Source organism: Sciurus carolinensis, chromosome 15 (genome assembly GCF_902686445.1).
Source record: "Sciurus carolinensis chromosome 15, mSciCar1.2, whole genome shotgun sequence".
NCBI classification, from domain to species: domain Eukaryota; kingdom Metazoa; phylum Chordata; class Mammalia; order Rodentia; family Sciuridae; genus Sciurus; species Sciurus carolinensis.
Window position 1 is genome coordinate 22,858,019 of NC_062227.1, and position 21,649 is coordinate 22,879,667.

General features: G+C 39.4%; 1 protein-coding gene across 1 annotated transcript; it reads right to left on the bottom strand.

Moving 5' to 3' along the window:
* Nucleotides 1-419: 419 nt before the first annotated feature.
* LOC124965665 (protein transport protein Sec61 subunit gamma-like) lies at nucleotides 420-711 on the bottom strand. Its single transcript, XM_047526765.1, has one exon. The coding sequence runs from the start codon at nucleotides 676-678 to the stop codon at nucleotides 472-474; it is 207 nt and encodes a 68-aa protein (XP_047382721.1). The 5' UTR covers nucleotides 679-711; the 3' UTR covers nucleotides 420-471.
* Nucleotides 712-21,649: the final 20,938 nt, after the last annotated feature.

A 21,649-nucleotide genomic window follows, 5' to 3' on the forward strand; every position in this document is an offset into this window, starting at 1 on the left:
AAAACAGGTTACCTGACCCTTCTTTTTCTAAATAAAAATCGTATGGAAATTAAAGAGGGAGGCAGGTTGCAACTCCCTTTCCAGGAATGGCTTGTCAAGGGAGCTTGAAGTCCAATCTGGAAAGAAGCCTCTAGAATACTGAAGGGAAGGATCATCCAGGATCATCTTCATAGCCCAGGGGTTTGCAGCATTTGCCTGGATACTAGGAGCTGCCTACAAGGCATGCAGGTGTTATTTGGGTACTATTCAGAGAGAAGAGACAGATCAAATCGTTAGATGTTCTTAAATATTTTGTTCTTAAAATGGGATTCTTCTGAAGTGGGTGAGGTTTTTTTTATTTTGAAATTATTTAAATTTAGCAATAGAAAATGTCAGAAGAAAAAAGTAAACAGGGAAACTTTGACTTCATGAGCATCTCAAACCCTCACTTGTTCACTAATCCATAAGATGAAAAGTTTTGTCAGAAAGCATTCAGCCGCCCACAATGATGTTATTAATAGGGATATGGATCAATTTCACAAAGAAACCAATGAATCCCATTATAGCAAATCCTATTGCTGTGTCCATGGCAATCTTGTAGAATTCTTTTCTATCAGGTTTGGTGCATCTTTTAACAAGATGAATTGAGTCCTTCAGAAACTGCCAACTTGGCTCAACAAACTGCATTACCTGATCCATGATTTTCCCTCGGGTCAGCCCCCTGCCTTACTCGCCCAGCTGCCCGGATGCCGCTTGGGATGCTCTGAAGTGGGTGAGTTTTTGAGGGTAGCAGTCATTTACTTGGATAGATGTAGAAGGGGAGGGCCTAGGATCCTGGAGGGAGGACAGAATTTTAAATAGTTTTCACTTAGTTTTTAAACTAGAAGATGGCATTGTTGGTGACTTGGCTCCTTTTCCTTCTGTCCCCAGGCAGACATATTTTCTGCTGTATTAAAAGATGTCTATGCACAGGATTGGAATTTGGGAGAAGTTGGAAAAGTGTGCATGGTCTTGTGAAGGGTTCCTGAGTTAAAATATTGACTGTGCTTTTATTCCTATGCCTGAGATCAAGGTCCTGGGCTTTCTTTTTCTCCTTTCTTTTCCTTCCTCCTTCTCTGTGTCCTATAATGGTTGAACTTTAAAAGAAAGTGATGAACCCAACAGGTACACACATCCCACTGTACCATTGCTGCTGTCTAATGGTGGAATTATCAGAGGACAGGTCACTTGTCCTCACCCTCTCCTCTGTGGCATGTGGACGGCACCACAAGTGCTAGTCCAGATGGAGGGAGTTGGTAATGAGAGACCTGCTCAGGCTCTGCTTTGTTGTTAGTCAGCACAGCAGTCCTTAAACATAGCAGTGCAACATAACAGGAGAGCAACTGGTGTTCTGAACAGTTCAACATTTTCAGGCACTGTCTGAAGTGCCTTTCAAATAACATGTTGCCTGACTCAGTATTTAGTACTCATGACAATGTCAGTTACCCCCACTTTACATGTCTGGAAATAAACTCAAAGGTTAGGCAAATTGACCAATATCATGTACATAGTAGGAGGCAAAGCTGAGTTTTTCAACTTCACTAACATGATTCTGAAGCCACTAAATTATGCAGCAGGTTGAACATTCTGAATGCCAAAACCTGAAATCTGAAATTAGAAATGCTCCAAAATCCAAAACTTACTGAGCACCGACATCATGCCACAAGTGCAAGATTTTATACCTGATCTCATGTGGTGGGTTGTAATCAAGATGTGGACATGTGAAAAAATAGTGTATAAAACTACCTTCAGGCAACATGTTTAAGATCCACATGAAGCAGAAGTGAATTTTGTGTTTATACTTTGTTCTCATCCCTAAGATATCTTATTACATATATGCAGATATTCTAAAATCTAAAAAATTTCAAAATTAACACTTTTTTTTTTGGTTTCAAGCATTTTGAGTATAGGATACTCACCCTGAAAGTTGTACTTTGTCTGGATCTGACAGTTAGCATTATGATGCATACATGGTGAGCTTAACCTGCTCTTGTTTTTAGATTCTAGACCTCTTTGCATGTTTCCCTTTTGATTGGTTAGGCCAGAGTCCAGTGGATAGATGACTCAGCTGCAAGGAGCATTGTCACCTGAATAGCAGGACTAAGGACTGGGACATCAGCTCTCAGGATACTTATAAAGTTGGGCTCTTCAGTTTGGAGGATGACTTTCAAACAGTCAGTGTGTGGGTTTGCTCATTCTGTAGACTGTAGTGAACCTAACAACATCAACAGAAATAACTGTGATTGTCAGGAGGAAAATGGAGTAGCTAACCTTGCTGTGTGGAATCTTGCCTGGAGCTGATGGTCAATGCTAAGATCTGAGGTCTTTGGGAAGTGGCACTGGGTAGGCTTCTGACTTTCATGCTTCTGTATTCTGTAAAAGAATTTTGTAAAACTAGGCACTTACTGGTACGTTGATAAGTTCACATCTGAAATTTTTATCCTGTTCATACAGTTCAGAAGGAAAAAATATATGCTCTATGGTAAATATTGCATCTTAAAATAAAACGTTTAAAAAGATCTTTTAAAGATATCTTTCAGACAGAAAAACTGGGTACCCAAGGAGTAGATACCGTTCCATCGTCCACTTAAAAATACATGAATAAGCTTTTATTTTTATTTTACCTCCTTAATTTTTCTTCTTGAACTGGTATTTTCCTTTTATTTTTCTAAAGAATTGTATCATATTATAATATGTTTAAACTTGAAATCTTCTAATTATTATTTACCAAACTTCTGTGCAGCTAATGTATGTATAAAATGAAATTTTTAATTTCATCAAAGCACAAAGCTTTAAGTGCTAAATTTTATCCAGTTGATGATCACTTCAATTAGCATACAATTGAATTATTGTTAAAATGTGTTGGAGAGCGGGCTGGAGTTGTGGCTCAGTGGTAGAGCACTTGCCTAGTATGTGTGAGGCACTGGGTTTGATTCTCAGCACCACATATAAATAAATAAAATAAAGGTACATTGACAAACCATAAAAATAGTTTTAAAAGATGTGTTGGAGAAGTACTTCAGAAATCAGTTGGTCTCTGAAGAAATTAGTTCTTGTGTCTGTAGATTGGTGTTATTTGCTGCTAGAATTAAACTGAATGAATTGCCAATTCTGTTTCCTTGTTCATTTTTATAAATATGTGCCAAGCAGCATTGTTTTTTATAAATAGAACTGTAAGTGTTTTTGCTATGGCAGTGTTACTTCTTAGAGTACTGTTCACATTGCATGTCAAAATTCACACTTGATTTGGCATCAAAAATCAGTTTTAGTGATTTATAAGTTGACATTTGATTAGGTTGATTCTCAAAGTTACTGAAAACACAAAGTTGGAAACTAACTTTGTCTCTAACGTATTCCTTGTCCAGTCATGCACCCTCTTCTTATTTTCTGGGAAGCTGTCCAAGAGCTTTGCCAAGATACACCAATTACTGTTAATTACACTTGTTATTTTTGGAACTTAAAGGCACCTTGTTTAACACAGGCATATCTAGAAATGTTTGTGAAAACAGAAATGATGTTAATTTCTTTGTATGTTCGTCAATGTGTGTTTTAAATATACATATAAAAAGTATATTTATAATGGTATTGTTTATATTGTTATATCATATATGTAAAGAAAAATTCAGGCTACTCAGTAAGAAATATCTATCATATGATCTGATTAGCAAAGGAGTCTTCATCAAAGCTCTCGGTCAAATTAGCTTCACTTTCTATCAGAAAAAGTTGATTCCAATTTCAAATAAGTTTTAGTTTTCTTTTTGAGGGAAAATTTTTAAAATGTTAAAAAGAAATGATAGATTACTTCAAGTGGTTAAGCCAACTTAAAAATGATGTAGATTTAAAAGAATTATATTTGTGGTAAGTTATAAAACCATGACAAATCTATTCTGCTTCTCATTAATTTATCTGAATACAATAAAATTAACACCTAAACTTTTAAGTTATTATAAAGTGAGAATTAAAATTAAAAAGCATAGTAGCTGGGGCTGGGGAGATTGCTCAGTCGGTAGAGTGATTGCCTTGCAAGCACAAGGCCCTGGGTTTGATCCCCAGCACCCAAAAAAAAAAAAAAAAAAAAAAAAAAAAAAAAGCATAGTAGCTGGTTCATGGTGGTGCATACCTATAATACCAGTGGCTTGGGATGCTGAGGCAGGAGGATTGCAAGTTCAAAGCCAACCTCAGCAATTTAACGAAGCCTTAAGCAACTCAGTAAGACCCAATCTCTAAATAAAATTTATATATATATATATATATATATATATATATATATATATATAAAATTCAATGCCTCACACATATATATGAAAAAGATCCAGTGATGTGGCTCAGTGGTTAAGAGCCTCTGGGTTCAATCCCCAGTAAACTCTCTCCCCCCAAAAAACATAGTTTTTCTGTTAAATATGTATTACTTCTAAGAGTAATTAAATAAGAATCAAGTACATATTTTCAGAAATATCTACATTAATTTCCAAAGACTTCATGATTCAACTTTTTTTCTTCTTTTTTATTGGTAGCAGGGTTTGAACTCAGGGACACTTAACCACTAAACCACATCCCCAACCCTTCTTACTTATTTTATTTTAAATTTTGAGACAGGGTTTCACTAAGTTATCTAGGACCTCACTAAATTGCCAAGACTGGCTTTGAGCTAGGGATCCTCCTGCCTCAGTCTCCTGAGCTGCTTGGATTACAGGAGCAGCTGGGATTATGATTCAACTTCATATGTAATTCATATGTATTTAATCAAAGAGAGTAGGTATATGCTGCAAAAAGCAAATTGTCACTGTGGCTTGCATATTTTTGTTATCAGGTAGAAAATACTAAATGGTGAGGATTTACTGAAAATGATTGGAAAAATGACTACATGAGTGAATATTTCGTCAAATAGACTTGAGCTTTCTTATTGTATAATGAACACTGAGTGTACACAAAATCTCCTATATTTTTATTTGTGAGTTTTTGGTATAATCTGAAAAATGTAGAAAGCATTATGTAGAAAGACTCACCATCAGGAATCTGCACACTCATAGGTAGAAGTTTCCTTTCTTTCCAGCCTATGTCTTGTTCAAGTATGAGTATATATGCTCACCCAAAAGAATCATGACATTTAGATAGGCTTAATTTCTGGTGTTTAATATTTACCAGTCATCTTCACATTAATGTCACAGTTTTTCTGCCATGAACCTTTGACCACGGTCATGTAAGGAAGATGTGTGGTTGTTACATTGTATAAGATTGTATCTAACTTTAGGACATCCATTGAGGGCTAAATAGTCCATCTCTAGTACAGTGTTTTACCTTTCAGTCAAATGACCCTTTAGGACATGACTGAGAGAGTGTCTGGTGTTGGGTTGGTGGATAAAGAAGGCTTCCTTGAGGGCAATGGCTCACTCTGCTTCTTGGATGGAAACATGGAAGAGGTGAGAACTTTTGAGAAAGGGCACATGGGAATGAAGAAATACTGGTGTCCCTTGATCCATCATTGCTGTGTACTCCTGAATTTTTCTACACCCACACAGTATGGCCCCATGGGGACTTTTGCACTTACACTGGACATGATGGAACAGGCCCTGTGACTGTGGGAGCTGTAGCCTGGATCATTCTAGATGGAGACCTTAGTGTTGGATGGTGTGACCTCCAAGAGACAGAAGTCAAGGTGAACTCTGCTTTACAGTAACTCAGTTCTGGTCTAGATCTATGACTTTGGCGAATATTTTATGCCTTTTTGACTCAACTACCGTTCTGAAATCAAAACAGGTAATTGCAATTTAAAAATAATTTAGATGTCAGACTTTGCTTATAAGTTAGCAAAGTCAGTTCTAAGTATCTATGGGAGATTGGTTCCAGGACCCCCTGAGGATAACTAACCAAAGTTGGCATATGCTGAAGTATCTTAAGTGAAAGAACCCAATATTTACATATAACCCTGTGCACATCCTCCCATATATTTTATTTTATTTTTAAAAATTTTTTTAGTTGTAGATGGACACAATACCTTCATTTTATTTATTAATTTATTTTTATTTAGTGCTGAGCATCAAATCCAGTGCGTCACACACGCTAGGCAAGTGCTCTACCACTGAGCCACAATCCCAGCCCCCATATGTTTTAAATCATTGCTAGGTGACCTATAATACCTAATACAGTATATTATAGTATAAATGTGGTATTTATAAGGGAATAATGAGAAGAAAAAAAGGGTCTGTACTGAATATTTTTGACCTGGGGTTGAATGTACCCATGGGTAAAGAACCCACAGATACTGAGGGCTGACTGTAATTAAATGAACTCTCAACAATGGTGTAAATTCTTCATTGGACAGGAAAGAATTCTGCAACACCTGGAGTTTCTCATTATGTAACTAAATCTTCTGGAGAGTTGACAGTTTCAAGCTGAATTCTCATGTTGTTCCAGGAAGCAACATTCTGAGAGAACAACAACACACATAGAGCTATAGAGATACTTACAATGTCCTTGTGCCACTTGTTATTTGGGATTTGTCTCTGCTGTTTGGGCTTTGTGCTGTCTTTCTGCTGTTTCTCTCTGGGAAGTGGTGTTGTCTCATTTCCTGGACCTTGAGCACTGGTTAAGTGGTTTGTGCAGCCTCCAGAAAGCCAGAGCTCAGGTTGCTGAGCTCTGAAGAGCAGAGGCAGAGCTTCTGTGTGGCACTGCTGAGGGAGATGAGGAAGCACTAGTGTCCAGTCCAGGTGGTCAAGTTCAGTTGTCTTTCCGGAAATGTAAATTTAGTGTCTAGTGAGTATTTTAGTAATTTCTGTATATAAGGATATTTTGATACATTTGAAATGTACCGAAGATGATAAGCTGGTGGTCATTGAGAACAATCCTGTATCAGTGGATTCCCACAGTCCCCTTCAAGGGTACACCCCCAGTGACCTAAGGCCTCCTGCTGGGCTCCACCTCTGAAAGTTCTCCCTCCTCCCTGTCAGTCACGGGCTGGGGACCAGGTCTTCAACATGTGGGCCTCTGGGGACCATGTATCCAGACCATAGCATTGGGAGAAGACAGAGGGTCCTTTTCTTGGGGGTCTTCTATAATGGGGGAGAAAGCCTCTGACGGCCTTTTCCAGGTTTGTGAGTGGTGAGAAAGGTGTTGCTGTGGCTTCCACCATAACCTGGATTTGAGAATTGTCTGGACCTGTACAGTTTCCTCCTGTTCCTTTGAGCTTTTCGAGGTTCTTGTAATGCCGTAAAAACATTTCACATTGTTTCCCAGTCAGCCAGTGTACAGGATGCTTCCTCAAATAAAATCCGTGGCAAGGAAAGTGTGCAGGCCGCAGCTTAGTTAGTAATTGCTGGTGTGGAGCACCCTCTGACTTTGCTTTTTCCCCCTTAATTGGTTGAGTATTAATAAACTCATGGTTTGTTTCAAGGGCACAGCTAGTTTTTAATGATCTTACAGAAATTTCAGGAAGAATGCTAAAGAATTAACATAATAAATCATTATTGCTTGCAGGGTTTTTGTTGTTAAGATAGTAAAATGTTAAAAAGCAAGCCAGTTGAGCAGAAAGTAATTGCCCTGACAAGCGCCACACAGGCAGCGTTCACAGCCCTTCCCTCCGTGTCAGTTAGATTTGTGGCCCACATAAATGCTTCCTCACATTATGGAAATGTACTTTTCCTATCAACACAGTAGAATGAAACTCCAGGCTTCTAATTAATCTTGGCTGATGTTTGATTTCAAACCCACGTTAAAGGCAAGAGGAGGTGGAGTTTCCCCTTCCCCATGTACATGACCACGGGTAAATCTCTCCATTTATGTTACATTGCATCTGTGTGTCTTGTGACTGCCACATGTCAGTCGTTAATGCATTAGCAGTCAGTTACATCCACTTTCTACCTGGTGGCTCCCTGCTTGAGAAAACGGCATTGCAGAAATTTTACTTTGCAAGCCTTTAACCTTGAACCTCTGGATTAATGACATAAGAGCTTATTCAGATATAATGCTTTACAGATTTTTAACTTGCCTCTCTCTACTCTGCCTATGGTGGGTCTCAACAGCTTGGTGGGGAAGGCCACACACCCACAGTTTACCACGGTGGAGACTTAGATGCAGTAAACCTATGTGGCTTTGCAGGGAGTAAGTGGTGGAGCTGGGATTTGAACTTAGAATTTCTTAGAGATTTGATTCCAGAAACTTTCCTAAGTGGATTAGAGTTCTCGAGGATAGACTTAAGTAACTGTTTCTCTCTACTCTCCCTGTCTTCTTCCCCAGTCTAGTTCCTACAGATTTTAGGGAAACTGTAGATACAATCAATTGGCCAAAGGAAAAAAAAATCAAATTTATACAGAAAATAGTGATGTCAGTTCCATTTAGCTTATCTGAAGTGGGTGATGAAATGATAAGAACTCTACTAAAATCACAGTGAAAAAGAAAGGCATATATACCAATAGATATTAGTTTTTATCTTCCTGGCAATCCCGTGACAAGGGATGTGCAGGAAACATTACATGAGAAAAGTTTTTCTGGTTACTGCTCTGAGGTTTCCACCCAATGCTTTATGGTATGAATGATGTTCTTCTGATTAACAGTTTTGTGGTAGCAAATGTGTGTAACTTTTTTTAAGTTTTAAACTGATCTTCAAATTAAAGGAATAACTTGGAACAGTTCTGTCAAAGCAATTCTGTGGGAGGCAGAGATGATCTATAGCTGATTTGATTTAGGAACCAATGGGCATACCCAGCAGGGTTGAAAGTAGCCTCTTTCTTAAATAATCATCCTCCAAGTCCACTTCTCTGCACGGAATCTTGACAGTTGGGCCAGCAGTGGTAAGGACTTGTACAGTGTGGAATCCTAGGGTCTTTGCAGCTAAGGGTGACTTAGAACCACCATGATGCTCAATTCTTTCTCTAATGGCTCATTGAGTGGCATCTGCCGGGCTGGATGTAGGCAGAAGCCAGACTACTCTTCGAGGCTCAGACAGGGCTTGGTTTTGATCCCAGAGCTCCCGCTATTGATGATGACAGGGATGGTTTTTTAATGGAGTGTTTCAGAGAAGGTATTACCCAGGGAGCTACCATGTTATAGGAAAACCTGGGGAAGGCCCAAAATCTGAGCCACCTTCCTTATGTGCCTCTGAGGAGGAATTGGTAGCAAAATGCACCTCTAAGTAATGAAACAGGTTGACCGAGGGTAGAATGTTTTTTTTGTTGTTGGCTATTTAAGTGTAGGGGAATGTCTTTCAGACAGTGATTTTGTTCTGGCATAATGTTCAGCTGTTTTGGGAGGGGGCAATAACTAAGAGGATAGTTGTTTGGAAACATCTTGTGATCATGCTGTCCTAGGAGGCTTAGCATTGCAAGAGAAACTCTGCATGTGAAATGCATGCCATCCTGCGGTGAAGTCTCTCTCAGTGGTGGCGGAAGACTTCCATAGTAACGTTATTACTCTATCTGCATTTTAATGTATACTGTCAGTAATAGATAAGATCTTCATATCGATTATATAATGAATACTTGGGGTCTCATTTTGGGATCTTTGCTCTTCCCTGTTCATCTGTGAATATCTGAATGTGTTCATGCTTTCTATACTAAAGCCATTGAGGCTTCACTATCAAGATAATAATTTTAAAAATGCAGGTGGCTTTTGTTTTTCTCTAGTGTCAAAACATTATTTTGTCCTCAAACAATAATCCCCTGAAATTGGTAATGGCTTGCATATTTTATAGACAGAGACATGCACTGGGATCTGGAGTGGCTGGTCAATAGCAGAACCTGGGATGTGGACACTGACCAGCCTTCAGGGACCAGGCCCAGTATTCTTTCCATGGCACTGAGTTCCTCCCCATCTGGAACAGTATTTGCACTTTTGAACATCCTTTGCCCAGCGAGGCTGGAGCAATAAGAGCAGTGTGTTTCTTTGAATGCAGCTAATCTAACTCATGAGGGAATTTGGGACCTTGGGCTTTAATAAGCTCTGTCTGGGTCTTCTTTCTCTGAGAACATCATGGCTTTTACTTACCTGATATTTTTAGTTTGTGAATCCTACACATTGGGGATAGAAGAGTGAACCAAACAGTTCAGGTCCCTGTCCTCAAGGGTTTGCATTTCAGTGGAAGAGACACAGAAATATACATGTAATGACACACGCAGAGGGGTACTACTAATAGAGTGACATCATGCCCTGACAACATGTACAATTGGAAGACTTGAGCTAAGTCTTCCCAGAGGAAGTAAAAATAAAAATAAATTCTATATATGAGGTGGGAATGCTTGTAAAAAAAGAAGAAATGACTGATAAGTTTGCTCAGTAAAACTGATTTGCCATTTTTAGAAAGCAACCTAATTTCTCTCTGATTTTGAGGTACACACTCGTTTCTTGTGTTCTTTTTTTCCATCCATTGACTTTTGTGCTAATATTTCTTGGTACCACAGCAGAATGTGTCAAAGAAAATCTCAGAGGAAAAGCTCCCCCATATATCTGTTTGATAAAGAATAGAATAAATATTCAAGTGTTAAATGTCAAATGTGACTTTCATTTTTTTAAAGAATTAAAGATATCGAAATGAAGATTCAAAAAAATGAATCAAGCATATTGAAATATAATAAATTAAAATTTGAGTCACATTTTTTCTAATTATATTTCCTTTTTTACAGTTCTGGTTGTTGAGAACTTTTCCACTAAATATATAACCGAATTGGAAGTAAAAATAAAAATAAATTCTATATATGAGGTGGGAATGCTTGTAAAAAAAGAAGAAATGACTGATAAGTTTGCTCAGTAAAACTGATTTGCCATTTTTAGAAGGCAACCTAATTTCTCTCTGATTTTGAGGTACACACTCGTTTCTTGTGTTCTTTTTTTCCATCCATTGACTTTTCCTACAAGTGTTGCATCTCCTCTGCAAATAGGTGCACCTCAACCAACCCAGTGGAGATTTCACATCACAGAGGCACCTTATAATTAATTTTTAAAAATGAGTGGGCTGGAGTTGTGACTCAGTGGCAGAGTGCTTGCCTAGCATGTGTGAGGCACCGGGTTCAATTCTCAGCATCACATATAAATAAATAAAATAGAGGTCCATTGACAACTAAAAAAAAAAATTAAACCTGATCACTTTGTACCTAGCTTGTTGAGAATGGCGTGTGTATGTACATACCAGATACTTATTTCTTCAATAAGGGAATGAGCATCGCAGATTAGGGCATGGAAGTAGCTTTCCTTACCCTGAAAAATCAGTAGCCAAAATTTCATTATGTACATAACTATTTCAAAAGGATTTTGTACTTATATTTTTAATTTACATCTTCTGGAAATGTTTTAGTAGAAACATTGCTTTAAGTTTACTTGTTACTTTTTTTGCCTTATAATTTTTTTTTACATTTTGCAATTTTCTCTTTAACTCTTTTTAGATAAAAATGTTTATTTTTTGCTAAATTGGGAGAAAGTGAAAATATAATGAAGAAAAATGTTTATAATCTTGCCACCTAATGCTATGACTAGTAGTTCAATATATTTCCTTCCAGTTTGTTTTTAATTTGTGTATTTTAATGACTTAGAGGGCCATGGTCGTAGCTCAGAAGCAGAGCTCTTACCTAGCATGCTCAGGGGCCTGAGTTTGATCTCCTGCGCACACACACAAGAATCACAGTTATCAATTTTTCTTTCCTTAACCTTAAATTGTGATCATAACCTTAAATAATCCTAAATTATACTTTTGTAAGTCTTTAAAATGTAGGAAGCCATTTGATAACCTGATTTCTGTGGCTACAGAAATACTCTTTGCATAGAAGTGCATGTTTCTTTTATGCTACTTTCTCTTAGTCTAGATATTGTTTCCAAGCTATGGCTATTATGGTAAATGCTCCATTGTGCTGTGATTAATGACTTTACCCACACATTAACTTCCTGCACGTTCCTGATAATTTACATAGGAGAAATCATCATAAGTGTTTTAACAGTTGAACATCTCTAATTGAAATCCCAAATCCTCCAGAACTCTGAAGGTCATGTTGATGCTTAGAAAGTTTTAGATGTTCAGATTAGGGACGCTCGACTTGTAAGGTCTACGCAAATATTCCAGAATCCCCAAAATTCAAAAATCGGAAACACCTGTGGTCCTAAGCATTTTGGATAAGGAATATCAACCTGCTGTGTGTTTTCCCTCAAGCTGCCCTCTAGAAAAGTTGTATTCTTTTATATTCAGATCTCAAGATGGACCAGAAACATTTCAATTTGTGCCCAGTTTGTCCATAAAAAGTTTTTCTTTAGAAACACAATGAAAAAGTCTTGGTAAGGTTTTTGGCCATTTGTGTTTATTGACCTGACGTTCACATTTTTTTTTTTCCTACTGGAGTTATCATGAGATTTATGGTTTTGTTAAAACTGTAATAATGTTACCAACTCCTTTCCTTCTTTTCAAAGCATTTCTCCATACTTTGTTGGAAACATTTATCTCTTAACTCATAGCATGTTCATGACAGAGAGAAGCTTCACTCTGTGTGTGTGTGTGTGTGTGTGTGTGTGTGTGTGTGTGTGGTGGGAGTGAAAGGAGAGGGAGGAACTGCTTCTGTGATCAGCAGCAGGGGATCTGATGGAGAGGTCCAGAGTGGGCTGGAACCATGCTGTGCACGTCTCTCCTGCCCTGTCTCAGACTTGGGCGCTCATCATTTGTTTATCTGTCCTATTAATGTTATAAGTAGAAGACACTCTTCCCATTTTTATAGGGAAAATATAGATGGGATGGAATTAAACACAGGTAACTTAACTACTGTGGCAACCTGAGTCAGCAATCCTTTTTTTTTTTTTTAAATCTTTTTTTTTTTTTTTTGTAGCAAAATCTGTCCCCTTCCCAAATGTGTCCACTCAGCTGCACTGAGCTGGTTAGACGGGAAGGGAGGAGAACCACAGTGTGGGTATGGAACCTCCAGAGGACGAACACTGACTTTGGGTACCTACTATGGCCTGTTGTTATGGTCAGCTTTTTTGCTTCTGTGACTGAGCTCTGACCAGAACAATTGTAGAGGAGGAAAAGTTTATTTGGGGGCATATGGTTTCAGAGGTTCTAGTCTATAGAAGGCTGGCTCATTCCTCAGGGCTGGAGGTGAGGCTGAACATCATGGCAGAAGAGTGTGGCAGAGGGAGGCAGCTCACATGATGCTCAGAAAGCAGATGTTTTAGTCACTGCTGTGACTAAAAGGGTCTAACCAGCGCAATTACAGAGGAGGAGAGGTTTATTTGAGGGCTCACACAGAGGTCTTATTTCATAGAAATCTGGCACCATTCCTTGGGTCTCCAGGTGAGGCAGAATATCATGGAGGAAGAGCATGGTAGAGGGAAGCAGCTCGCATCATCCAGAAGCAGAGAGAGTCTCCACTCTCCAGATACAAAATATAGACCTGAAAGCCACACCCTCCCACTTCATGTAATCCCATTAGGTATGAATTCACTGATTGGGTTAAGACTCTTACAACCTAATCATTTCTCCTCTGAACCTTCCTTCATTGTCTCACATGTGAGCTTTTGGGGGAAACCTCACGTCCAAACCATCACAGCAGAGATAGAGATCTCCACTTGCCAAATACAAATATATACCCCAAATCCACACCCCAATACCCTTCTCCTCCAGCCACACCCTACCACTTCAGTTATCACTCAGTTAAGTCCTAGCAGGGGATTAATTCAGTGATTGGGTTAAGAGTCTCACAACCCAATAATTTCGCCTCTGAACCTTCTTGCATGTGAGCTTTTGGGAGACACCTCATCAATACCATAATACCTGTATTCAGGTTTTTATGTAAAGTGCTAGTTCAGGTGTTTGTAAGCATTAAACTTTCTGCAAAGATTTGAGAACCCGCACTATTTAAAAAAGAATGGGCTGGTCACAGTGGCACACCCCTATAAATCTCAGTGATTGGGGAAGCTGAGGCAGGAGGATTACAAATTTGAGGCCAGCCTCAGCAACTTAGCGAGGCCCTAAACAACTTAGTGAGACCCCACCTCTCAAAATTAAAAAAAAAAAAAATGGCGGGGAGGCGTGCCTCAGAGTTTAAGCACCCCTCAGTTCAATCCCCTGTATGCCTTCCAGCCCCTAGAAAAGAGAATGGAAATTTATAAAGAGAATAAAAATGTAACTGATAGGGAAAAAGATGCTTCCCTAATACTGCCCAGGTAGGGACAGTTTAAGATCATGTTACAGAACATTGGTAAATAAATCATCTTAGCATTAATGAACAATGGACTGTCCCAGGCCTGCAACAGTGCATTTTAAAAATGCATTACATCTCTAAAAATGGGATATTTTGCATTGTCATAAATGGCTTAGATAGAGTCCTTTGAAATTATATTTTTGGGCGTATTTTACATTAGATTCTTGAATAAAACAAAGAAGTTGTTTTTTTAAAAAAAATCTTAAGATTAACAAGAGGAAATTCTTTTTATCGTAATCCAAATATGTATTGCTTGGTATTTCTTCTTTCAAACTAGGAATTACCAAGGGAATCTTTGGTTTCCTCACAATCACAATGTTTATTGACAACAGTCAGTAATTACTCTTTTAGTAAGCAGTGTGGCTCCAAATTATGATCCTGTATTTATATAAGTGAAATCTGAGTTAAAAGTGCTTATGGTTGGCGACCCCGCCTGACCCCTGCAAATAGGTCGGTGCCATCACTTCTTGGTCGTAGTCGCGGAGCAAGCTGGCAGGCAAGTCAGGCCGCTTGCATAGTGGAGGTAGCAAGCGGTCACCCAATCCGCCTGCCTTGCAGAGCATGGCTGTGGGTAGCCAACCTGCCCAACCACCAGGCCAAATACAGACACAACCACTGAACGACCCTGCCCAACCACCACACGGAGGTTTGTCACCATCAAGGAGTTAGCCAGAGGCTTCTTTATAGTCTGGTGCAGGAATTTTGAATTTCTCCTGAGGACGTGGCCATCATCACTGGAAGGGCAACTCCCTTCCTTAGACACCTACAGGAGGCTAGAGGACCTTTGACAAGACCCAGGAGCCAAGAAGAGGAGGTATTGAAAGACTCGGGACCAAATGAGAGCCGCCAGGGAATATACCCCACCTGAAGGCCATCACCCGTAGAAGGCCAGCTTCTTAATGGAGCACCGCATTATCAAGTTCCTCCAAGACTTTAGGCTATTGAAGGCTAAGAGGTGAGTTATTGGAAATCTACAGAGACAATATTAGTCAATAGAGGAAATCTGCAATATCCCAGAGTTTCACTACTAGAGGGGTAGATACCTGAATATGAGAAAACAAGGGAAGAAAATGTCCCAAACAAACCTACATGATATAGCAATAAAATTCAATGACAGCATGGCAGAAGAAATGTCAGAAAGGAAGTTCAGAATGTACATAATCAAAACGATCAGGGAAGCAAACGAGGAGATGAGAGAGCAAATGCAGGCATTGAAGGATGAGATGAAAGGGCAAATGCAGGCATTGAATAATTGTACCAATCAACTGTTAAAAGAAGAAATACAGGAAGCAAAAGATCATTTCAATAAAGAGTTAGAGATATTGAAAAAAAACTAAACAGAAATACTTGAAATGAAGGAAAAAATAAACGAAATTAAAAACTCCATAGAAAGCATAACCAATAGAATAGAACACCTGAAAGACAGAACCTCAGATATTGAAGACAAAATATTTAATCTTGAAAACAAAGTTGACCAAACAGAGAAGATGGTAAGAAATCTTAACAGAATCTACAAGAAATATGGGATATCATGAAAGGACAAATTTAAGAATTATTGGGATTGAGGAAGGCTTAGTGAAACAAACCAAAGGAATGAACAATCTATTCAATGAAATAATATCAGAAAATTTCCCAAATCTGAAGAATGAAATGGAAAATCAAGTACAAGAGACTTAGAGGACTCCAAATATACCAAATTATAATAGACCCATACCAAGGCACATTATAATGAAAATACCTAACATACAAAATAGTCAGAATTTTAAAACCTGTGAGAGAAAAAAATCAAATTACATTCAGAGGGAAACCAATACGGATCTCAGCACATTTTTCAATCCAGACCCTAAAAGCTAGAAGGGCCTGGAACAACATTTTTCAAGCTCTGAAAGAAAAAGAATGCCAACCAAGAATCTTATACCCAGCAAAACTTACCTTCAGATTTGATGATGAAATAAAATCCTTCCATGATGAACAAAAGCTAAAAGAATTTACAAAAAGAAAGCCAGCATTACATAACATTCTCAGCAAAATATTCCTTGAGGAAGAGATGAAAAACAACGAAATAAATCAGCAAAGGAGGAACTACCCTAAAGGAACAACCAAATAAAGGAGAAATCAAGTCGTGTCAAAAAAAAAAAAAATTAGCCAAATGACCGGGAATACAAATCATATCTTAATAATAACCCTGAATGTTAATGGTCTGAACTCATCAATTAAAAGGTATAGGTTGTCAGATTATTTAAAAAGAAAGATACAACAATTTGCTGCTTGCAAGAGACTCATCTCATAGAAAGAGATTCTCACAGACTAAAGGTGAAAGGATGGGGAAAACATACCAGGCACATGGACTCAGCAAAAAAGCTGGAGTATCCATCCTCATTTCAGATAATGTGGACTTCAAGCCAAAGTTAGTCAGAAGGGATAAAGAAGGACATTTCATACTGCTTAAGGGAAGCATAAATCAGCAAGACATAACAATCATAAATATCTATGCCCCTAACAGTGGCTCATCAATATATGTCAAACAAATCCTTCTCAATTCCAGAAATCAAACAGACCACAACACAATAATACTAGGTGATTTTAACACGCCTCTTTCACCACTGGACAGATCCTCCAAACAAAAATTGAACAAAGAAACCATAGTGCTCAAAAACACAATCAATAATTTAGACTTAATGGACATTTATAGAATATACCATCCAACAATGAGTGAATACACTTTCTTCTCAGCAGCACATGGATCCTTCTCTAAAATAGACCATATATTATGCCACAAAGCTACTGTTAGCAAATACAAGAAGATAGAGATAGTACCTTGTATTCTATCAGATCATAATAGATTGAAATTAGAAAGACATCACAGAGTAAAAAACAGAAACTACTCCAAAACCTGGAGTTTAAATAATGTGCTATTGTATGATGAATGAATAACAGAAGACATAGGAAGGAAATTAATAAATTCTTAGAGGTAAATGACAACAAAGAAACAACATACTAAAATATCTGGGACATTATGAAAGCAGTTCTTGGAGGAATATTCAATTCATGGATCACATTCAATAAAAGAAGAAAAAATCAACAAATAAACAACGTAACACTATGACTCAAAGCCCTAGAAAAAGAAGAACAGACCAACACCAAAAGTAGTAGAAGACAGGAAATAGTTAAACTCAGAGCTGAAATCTACGAAATTGAAACAAGAAACAATCGAAAAAATTGACAAAATAGTTGGTTCTTTGAAAAAATAAACGAAATTGATAAACCCTTAGCCACACTAACAAAGAGAAGAATAGAGAAAACACAAATTACTAAAGTTCGGAATGAACAAGGAAATATCACAACAGACATAATTGAAATACAAAACATAATTAGAAGCTATTTTGAAAATCTATGTAGAAAATTTCGAAGACATCAACAGGTTTCTAGAGACAGGCATTTCCTAAACTGAACGAGGAGGAAATACACAATTTAAATAGATCAATTTCAAGTAATGAAATAGAAGAAGTCATCAAAAGCGTACCAACAAAGAAATGTCCGGGACCAGATGAGTTCTCAGGTGAGTTCTACAAAATCTTTAAAGAAGAGCTCATTCCAATACTTCTCAAAGTATTTCATGAACTAAAAGAGGAGGGAACCCTCCCAAACTCATTCTGTGAAGCCAATATCACCCTGATACCTAAACCACACAGCGACACATCAAGGAAAGAAAATTTCAGACCAATATCCTTAATGAACATCGATGCAAAAATTCTAAACAAAATTTTAGCAAATCGCATACAAAAATATATTAAAAAGATAGTGCACCATGATCAATTAGGTTTTATCCCAGGAATGCAAGGTTGGTTCAACATCCAGAAATCAACAATGTAATTCACCATATCAATAGACTTAAAGTCAAGAATCACATGATTATTGCGATAGATGCAGAAAAAGCATTTGATAAAATACAGCACGCTTCATGCTCAAAACTCTGGAAACAATAGGGATAGTGGGAACATTCCTTAACATTGTAAAGGCCATCTATGCTAAGCTCATGGCCAATATCATTCTAAATGGTGAAAAACTGAAAGCATTCCCCCTAAGAACTGGAACAAGGCAGGGATGCCCTCTTTCACCACTTCTATTCAATATCGTCCTTGAAACTCTAGGCAGAGCATTTAGACAGACCAAGGAAATTAAAGGGATACGAATAGGAAAAGAAGAACTCAAACTATCCCTATTTGCTGATAACATGATTATATATTTAGAGGAACCAGAAAATTCTGCCAGAAAGCTTTTAGAACTCATAAGTGAATTCAGTAAAGTAGCAGGATATAAGATTAATGCTCATAAATCCAATGCATTCTTATACATAAGTGATGAATCTTCAGAAAGAGATGTTAGGAAAACTACCCCATTCACAAAGCTTCGAAAAAAATAAAATACTTGGGACTCAATCTCACAAAAGAGGTGAAAGACCTCTATAATGAGAACTACAGAACACTAAAGAAAGACATTAAAGAAAACCTTAGAAGATGGAAAGATCTCCCATGTTCTTGGATAGGAAGAACTAATATTGTCAAAATGGCCATACTACCAAAAGTGCTATACAGATTCAATGCAATTCCAACTAACATCCCAATGATGGAGGCGGGCCAAGATGGCGGACTAGAGGGCGGCTGCATTTCATGTTGCTCCAGGACGCAAGATTCAAAAGAGGAGATAGGGAGAGACTTGGGACCAACTCAGAGCCGCCGGGTGAGTCTCTCCCGTTGGGGAGGCATCCCAGATGGGGCGGTAGCCCCGGAACGCAGGGAATTTGTAAAGTGGAGTTGCTCGGCGAGACGCCCCTCCCCCCACTGGAGCGGTAAACACGGACAACTGGGATCATCGTAGAGGAGGCGGCTCAGCACAGCGCTTGGACTCCAGCAACCACTGGGGCTCTGGGCAGCTGCCTGAGGAGGAGCTGCGTGGCGAGCTGTTTAGACCCAGAACGACCGCTTCTGAACACCGGGGGGTTGCCCGGAGGAAGAGGAGAAGCTCGGCGGGTCACTTGGTCTAGGAGTGACTGCATCAGAGCCACAGGCAGTTGCCAGAGGAGGAGCTGCATGGTGAACTGTCTGAGCTCAGAGCCAGCGCTCCTGAACACAGGGAGGTTGCCCGGAGGAAGAGGAGGAGCGCGGCGGGTTGCTTGACCTAAGAGTGACTGCATCAGAGCCACAGGCAGTTGCCAGAGGAGCTGCGTGGCGAGCTGTTTGATCTCAGAACAACTGCTCCAGAACACTGGTGGCCTGCCTGGAGGAGGAGAGCGGTGGGACGCTTGGTCTAGGAGTGACTGCATCAGAGCCACAGGTGGTTGCCAGAGGAGGAGCCGAGTGGTGAGTTGATTGGACTAAAAGCGACCGCTCCTGAACACCTGTGGCCTGCCTGGAGAAGGAGCGTGGTGAGTCACCTGGTCTCGGAGCCACCGCTCCTGAACACCCAGGGGGCTACCACAAGGAGGAGGAGGAGGAACAGGGCAGGTCACTTGGACTTGGAGTGACTGCCTAGGGCTACGGGTGGTTGGCGGGAGGAGGAGACCCGAAGTAAGTTGTTTGGACTCCTAGTGACTGTGTCGGAAACCGGGCGGCTGTCCGGAGGAGGAGGTGTGTGGCGGGTCTCTGGGTCTTGGAGCTATTGTACGGGGCTCCAGGTGGTGGCTCAGAGGAGGGGCTGCATAGCCAGGCGATTGGTGCAGAGCAGGGTCCCAGGAGCTAGGTGGCTTCTTGCTGGAAGAGCTGCATAGAGACACGCCTAGGGGCGGAGTGAAGTTTCCAGGGCGGCGGGCAGATTCTCTGGGAGAGGCAGCCTAAGGAGACTCGCCTGCGAAGGGTGAGGCTCCCAGGCCCAGGACGTAGGTCCGGGCCCCTGGGATCGTTGCAGAGGAAGACAGCCCAGCCCAGGTGGTAGTTGTAGATTGAGGGGAACCTCTAGGAGGGCAACTGACCAGCGAGACGTCCCCACCGAGTGAGTCTTCCCGGCCGGGGAAGGTTTTCCCACAGGGACGGTAAAACCAGAGACACAGGCACAAACAGGCCTTGCCTCAGCCCGCAGTCTAGTTCCCCATTGGATGACCATTGGTCAACAAGTGGAGGCACCTCTGCCCACTAGCAGGGAATATACGCCACCTGAATGTCACCACCCCTAGAGAGGCAGCTTCTTCGTGGAGCTCTGCATTATCAACCTCCTCCAAGACTTCAGGCTACTGAAGGATAAGAGGGGATATACTAGCAATCTTCAGGGACATTATAAGTTGATAGAGGAAATCTGCAACATCTTAATGACCCACTGATCCCTGAACAATATGAGAAAACAAGGGAAGAAAATGCCCCAAACAAATCTAGATGTTACATCAATAAAATCCAACGACAGCATGGCAGAAGAAATGACAGAAAGGGAGTTCAGAATGTACATAATTAAAATGATTAGGGAAGCAAACGATGAGATGAAAGAGCAAATGCAGGCATTGAACGATCGCACCAATCGACAGTTAACAGAGCAAATTCAGGAAGCAAAAGATCATTTCAATAAAGAGTTAGAGATATTGAAAAAAAACCAAACAGAAATCCTTGAAATGAAGGAAACAATAAACCAAATTAAGAACTCCATAGAAAGCATAACCAATAGGATAGAACACCTGGAAGACAGAACTTCAGATATTGAAGACAAAATATTTAACCTCGAAAACAAAGTTGAACAAACAGAGAAGATGGTGAGAAATCATGAACAGAATCTCCAAGAACTATGGGATATCATGAAAAGGCCAAATTTGAGAATTATTGGGATTAAGGAAGGCTTAGAGAAACAAACCAAAGGAATGAACAATCTATTTGAAGAAATAATATCAGAAAATTTCCCAAATCTGAAGAATGAAATGGAAAATCAAGTCCAAGAGGCTTATAGGACTCCAAATACACAAAATTACAACAGACCCACACCAAGGCACATTATAATGAAAATACCTAACATACAAAATAAAGACAGAATTTTAAAGGCTGTGAGAGAAAAGAACCAAATTACATTCAGGGGGAAGCCAATATGGATATCAGCAGATTTTTCAATCCAGACCCTAAAAGCTAGAAGGGCCTGGAACAACATTTTTCAAGCTCTGAAAGAAAATGGATGCCAACCAAGAATCTTATACCCAGCAAAACTTACCTTCAAATTTGACAATGAAATAAAATCATTCCATGATAAACAAAAGCTAAAAGAATTTACAAAAAGAAAGCCAGCATTACAGAACATTCTCAGCAAAATATTTCATGAGGAAGAGATAAAAAACAAAGAAGCAAATCACCAAAGGGAGGAAATATCCTAAAGGAACTGTCAAATAAAGGAGGAACCAAGATGTGTCAAAAATTTTAAATATGAACCAAATGACTGGGAATACAAATCATATCTCAATAATAACCCTGAATGTTAATGGCCTGAATTCATCAATCAAA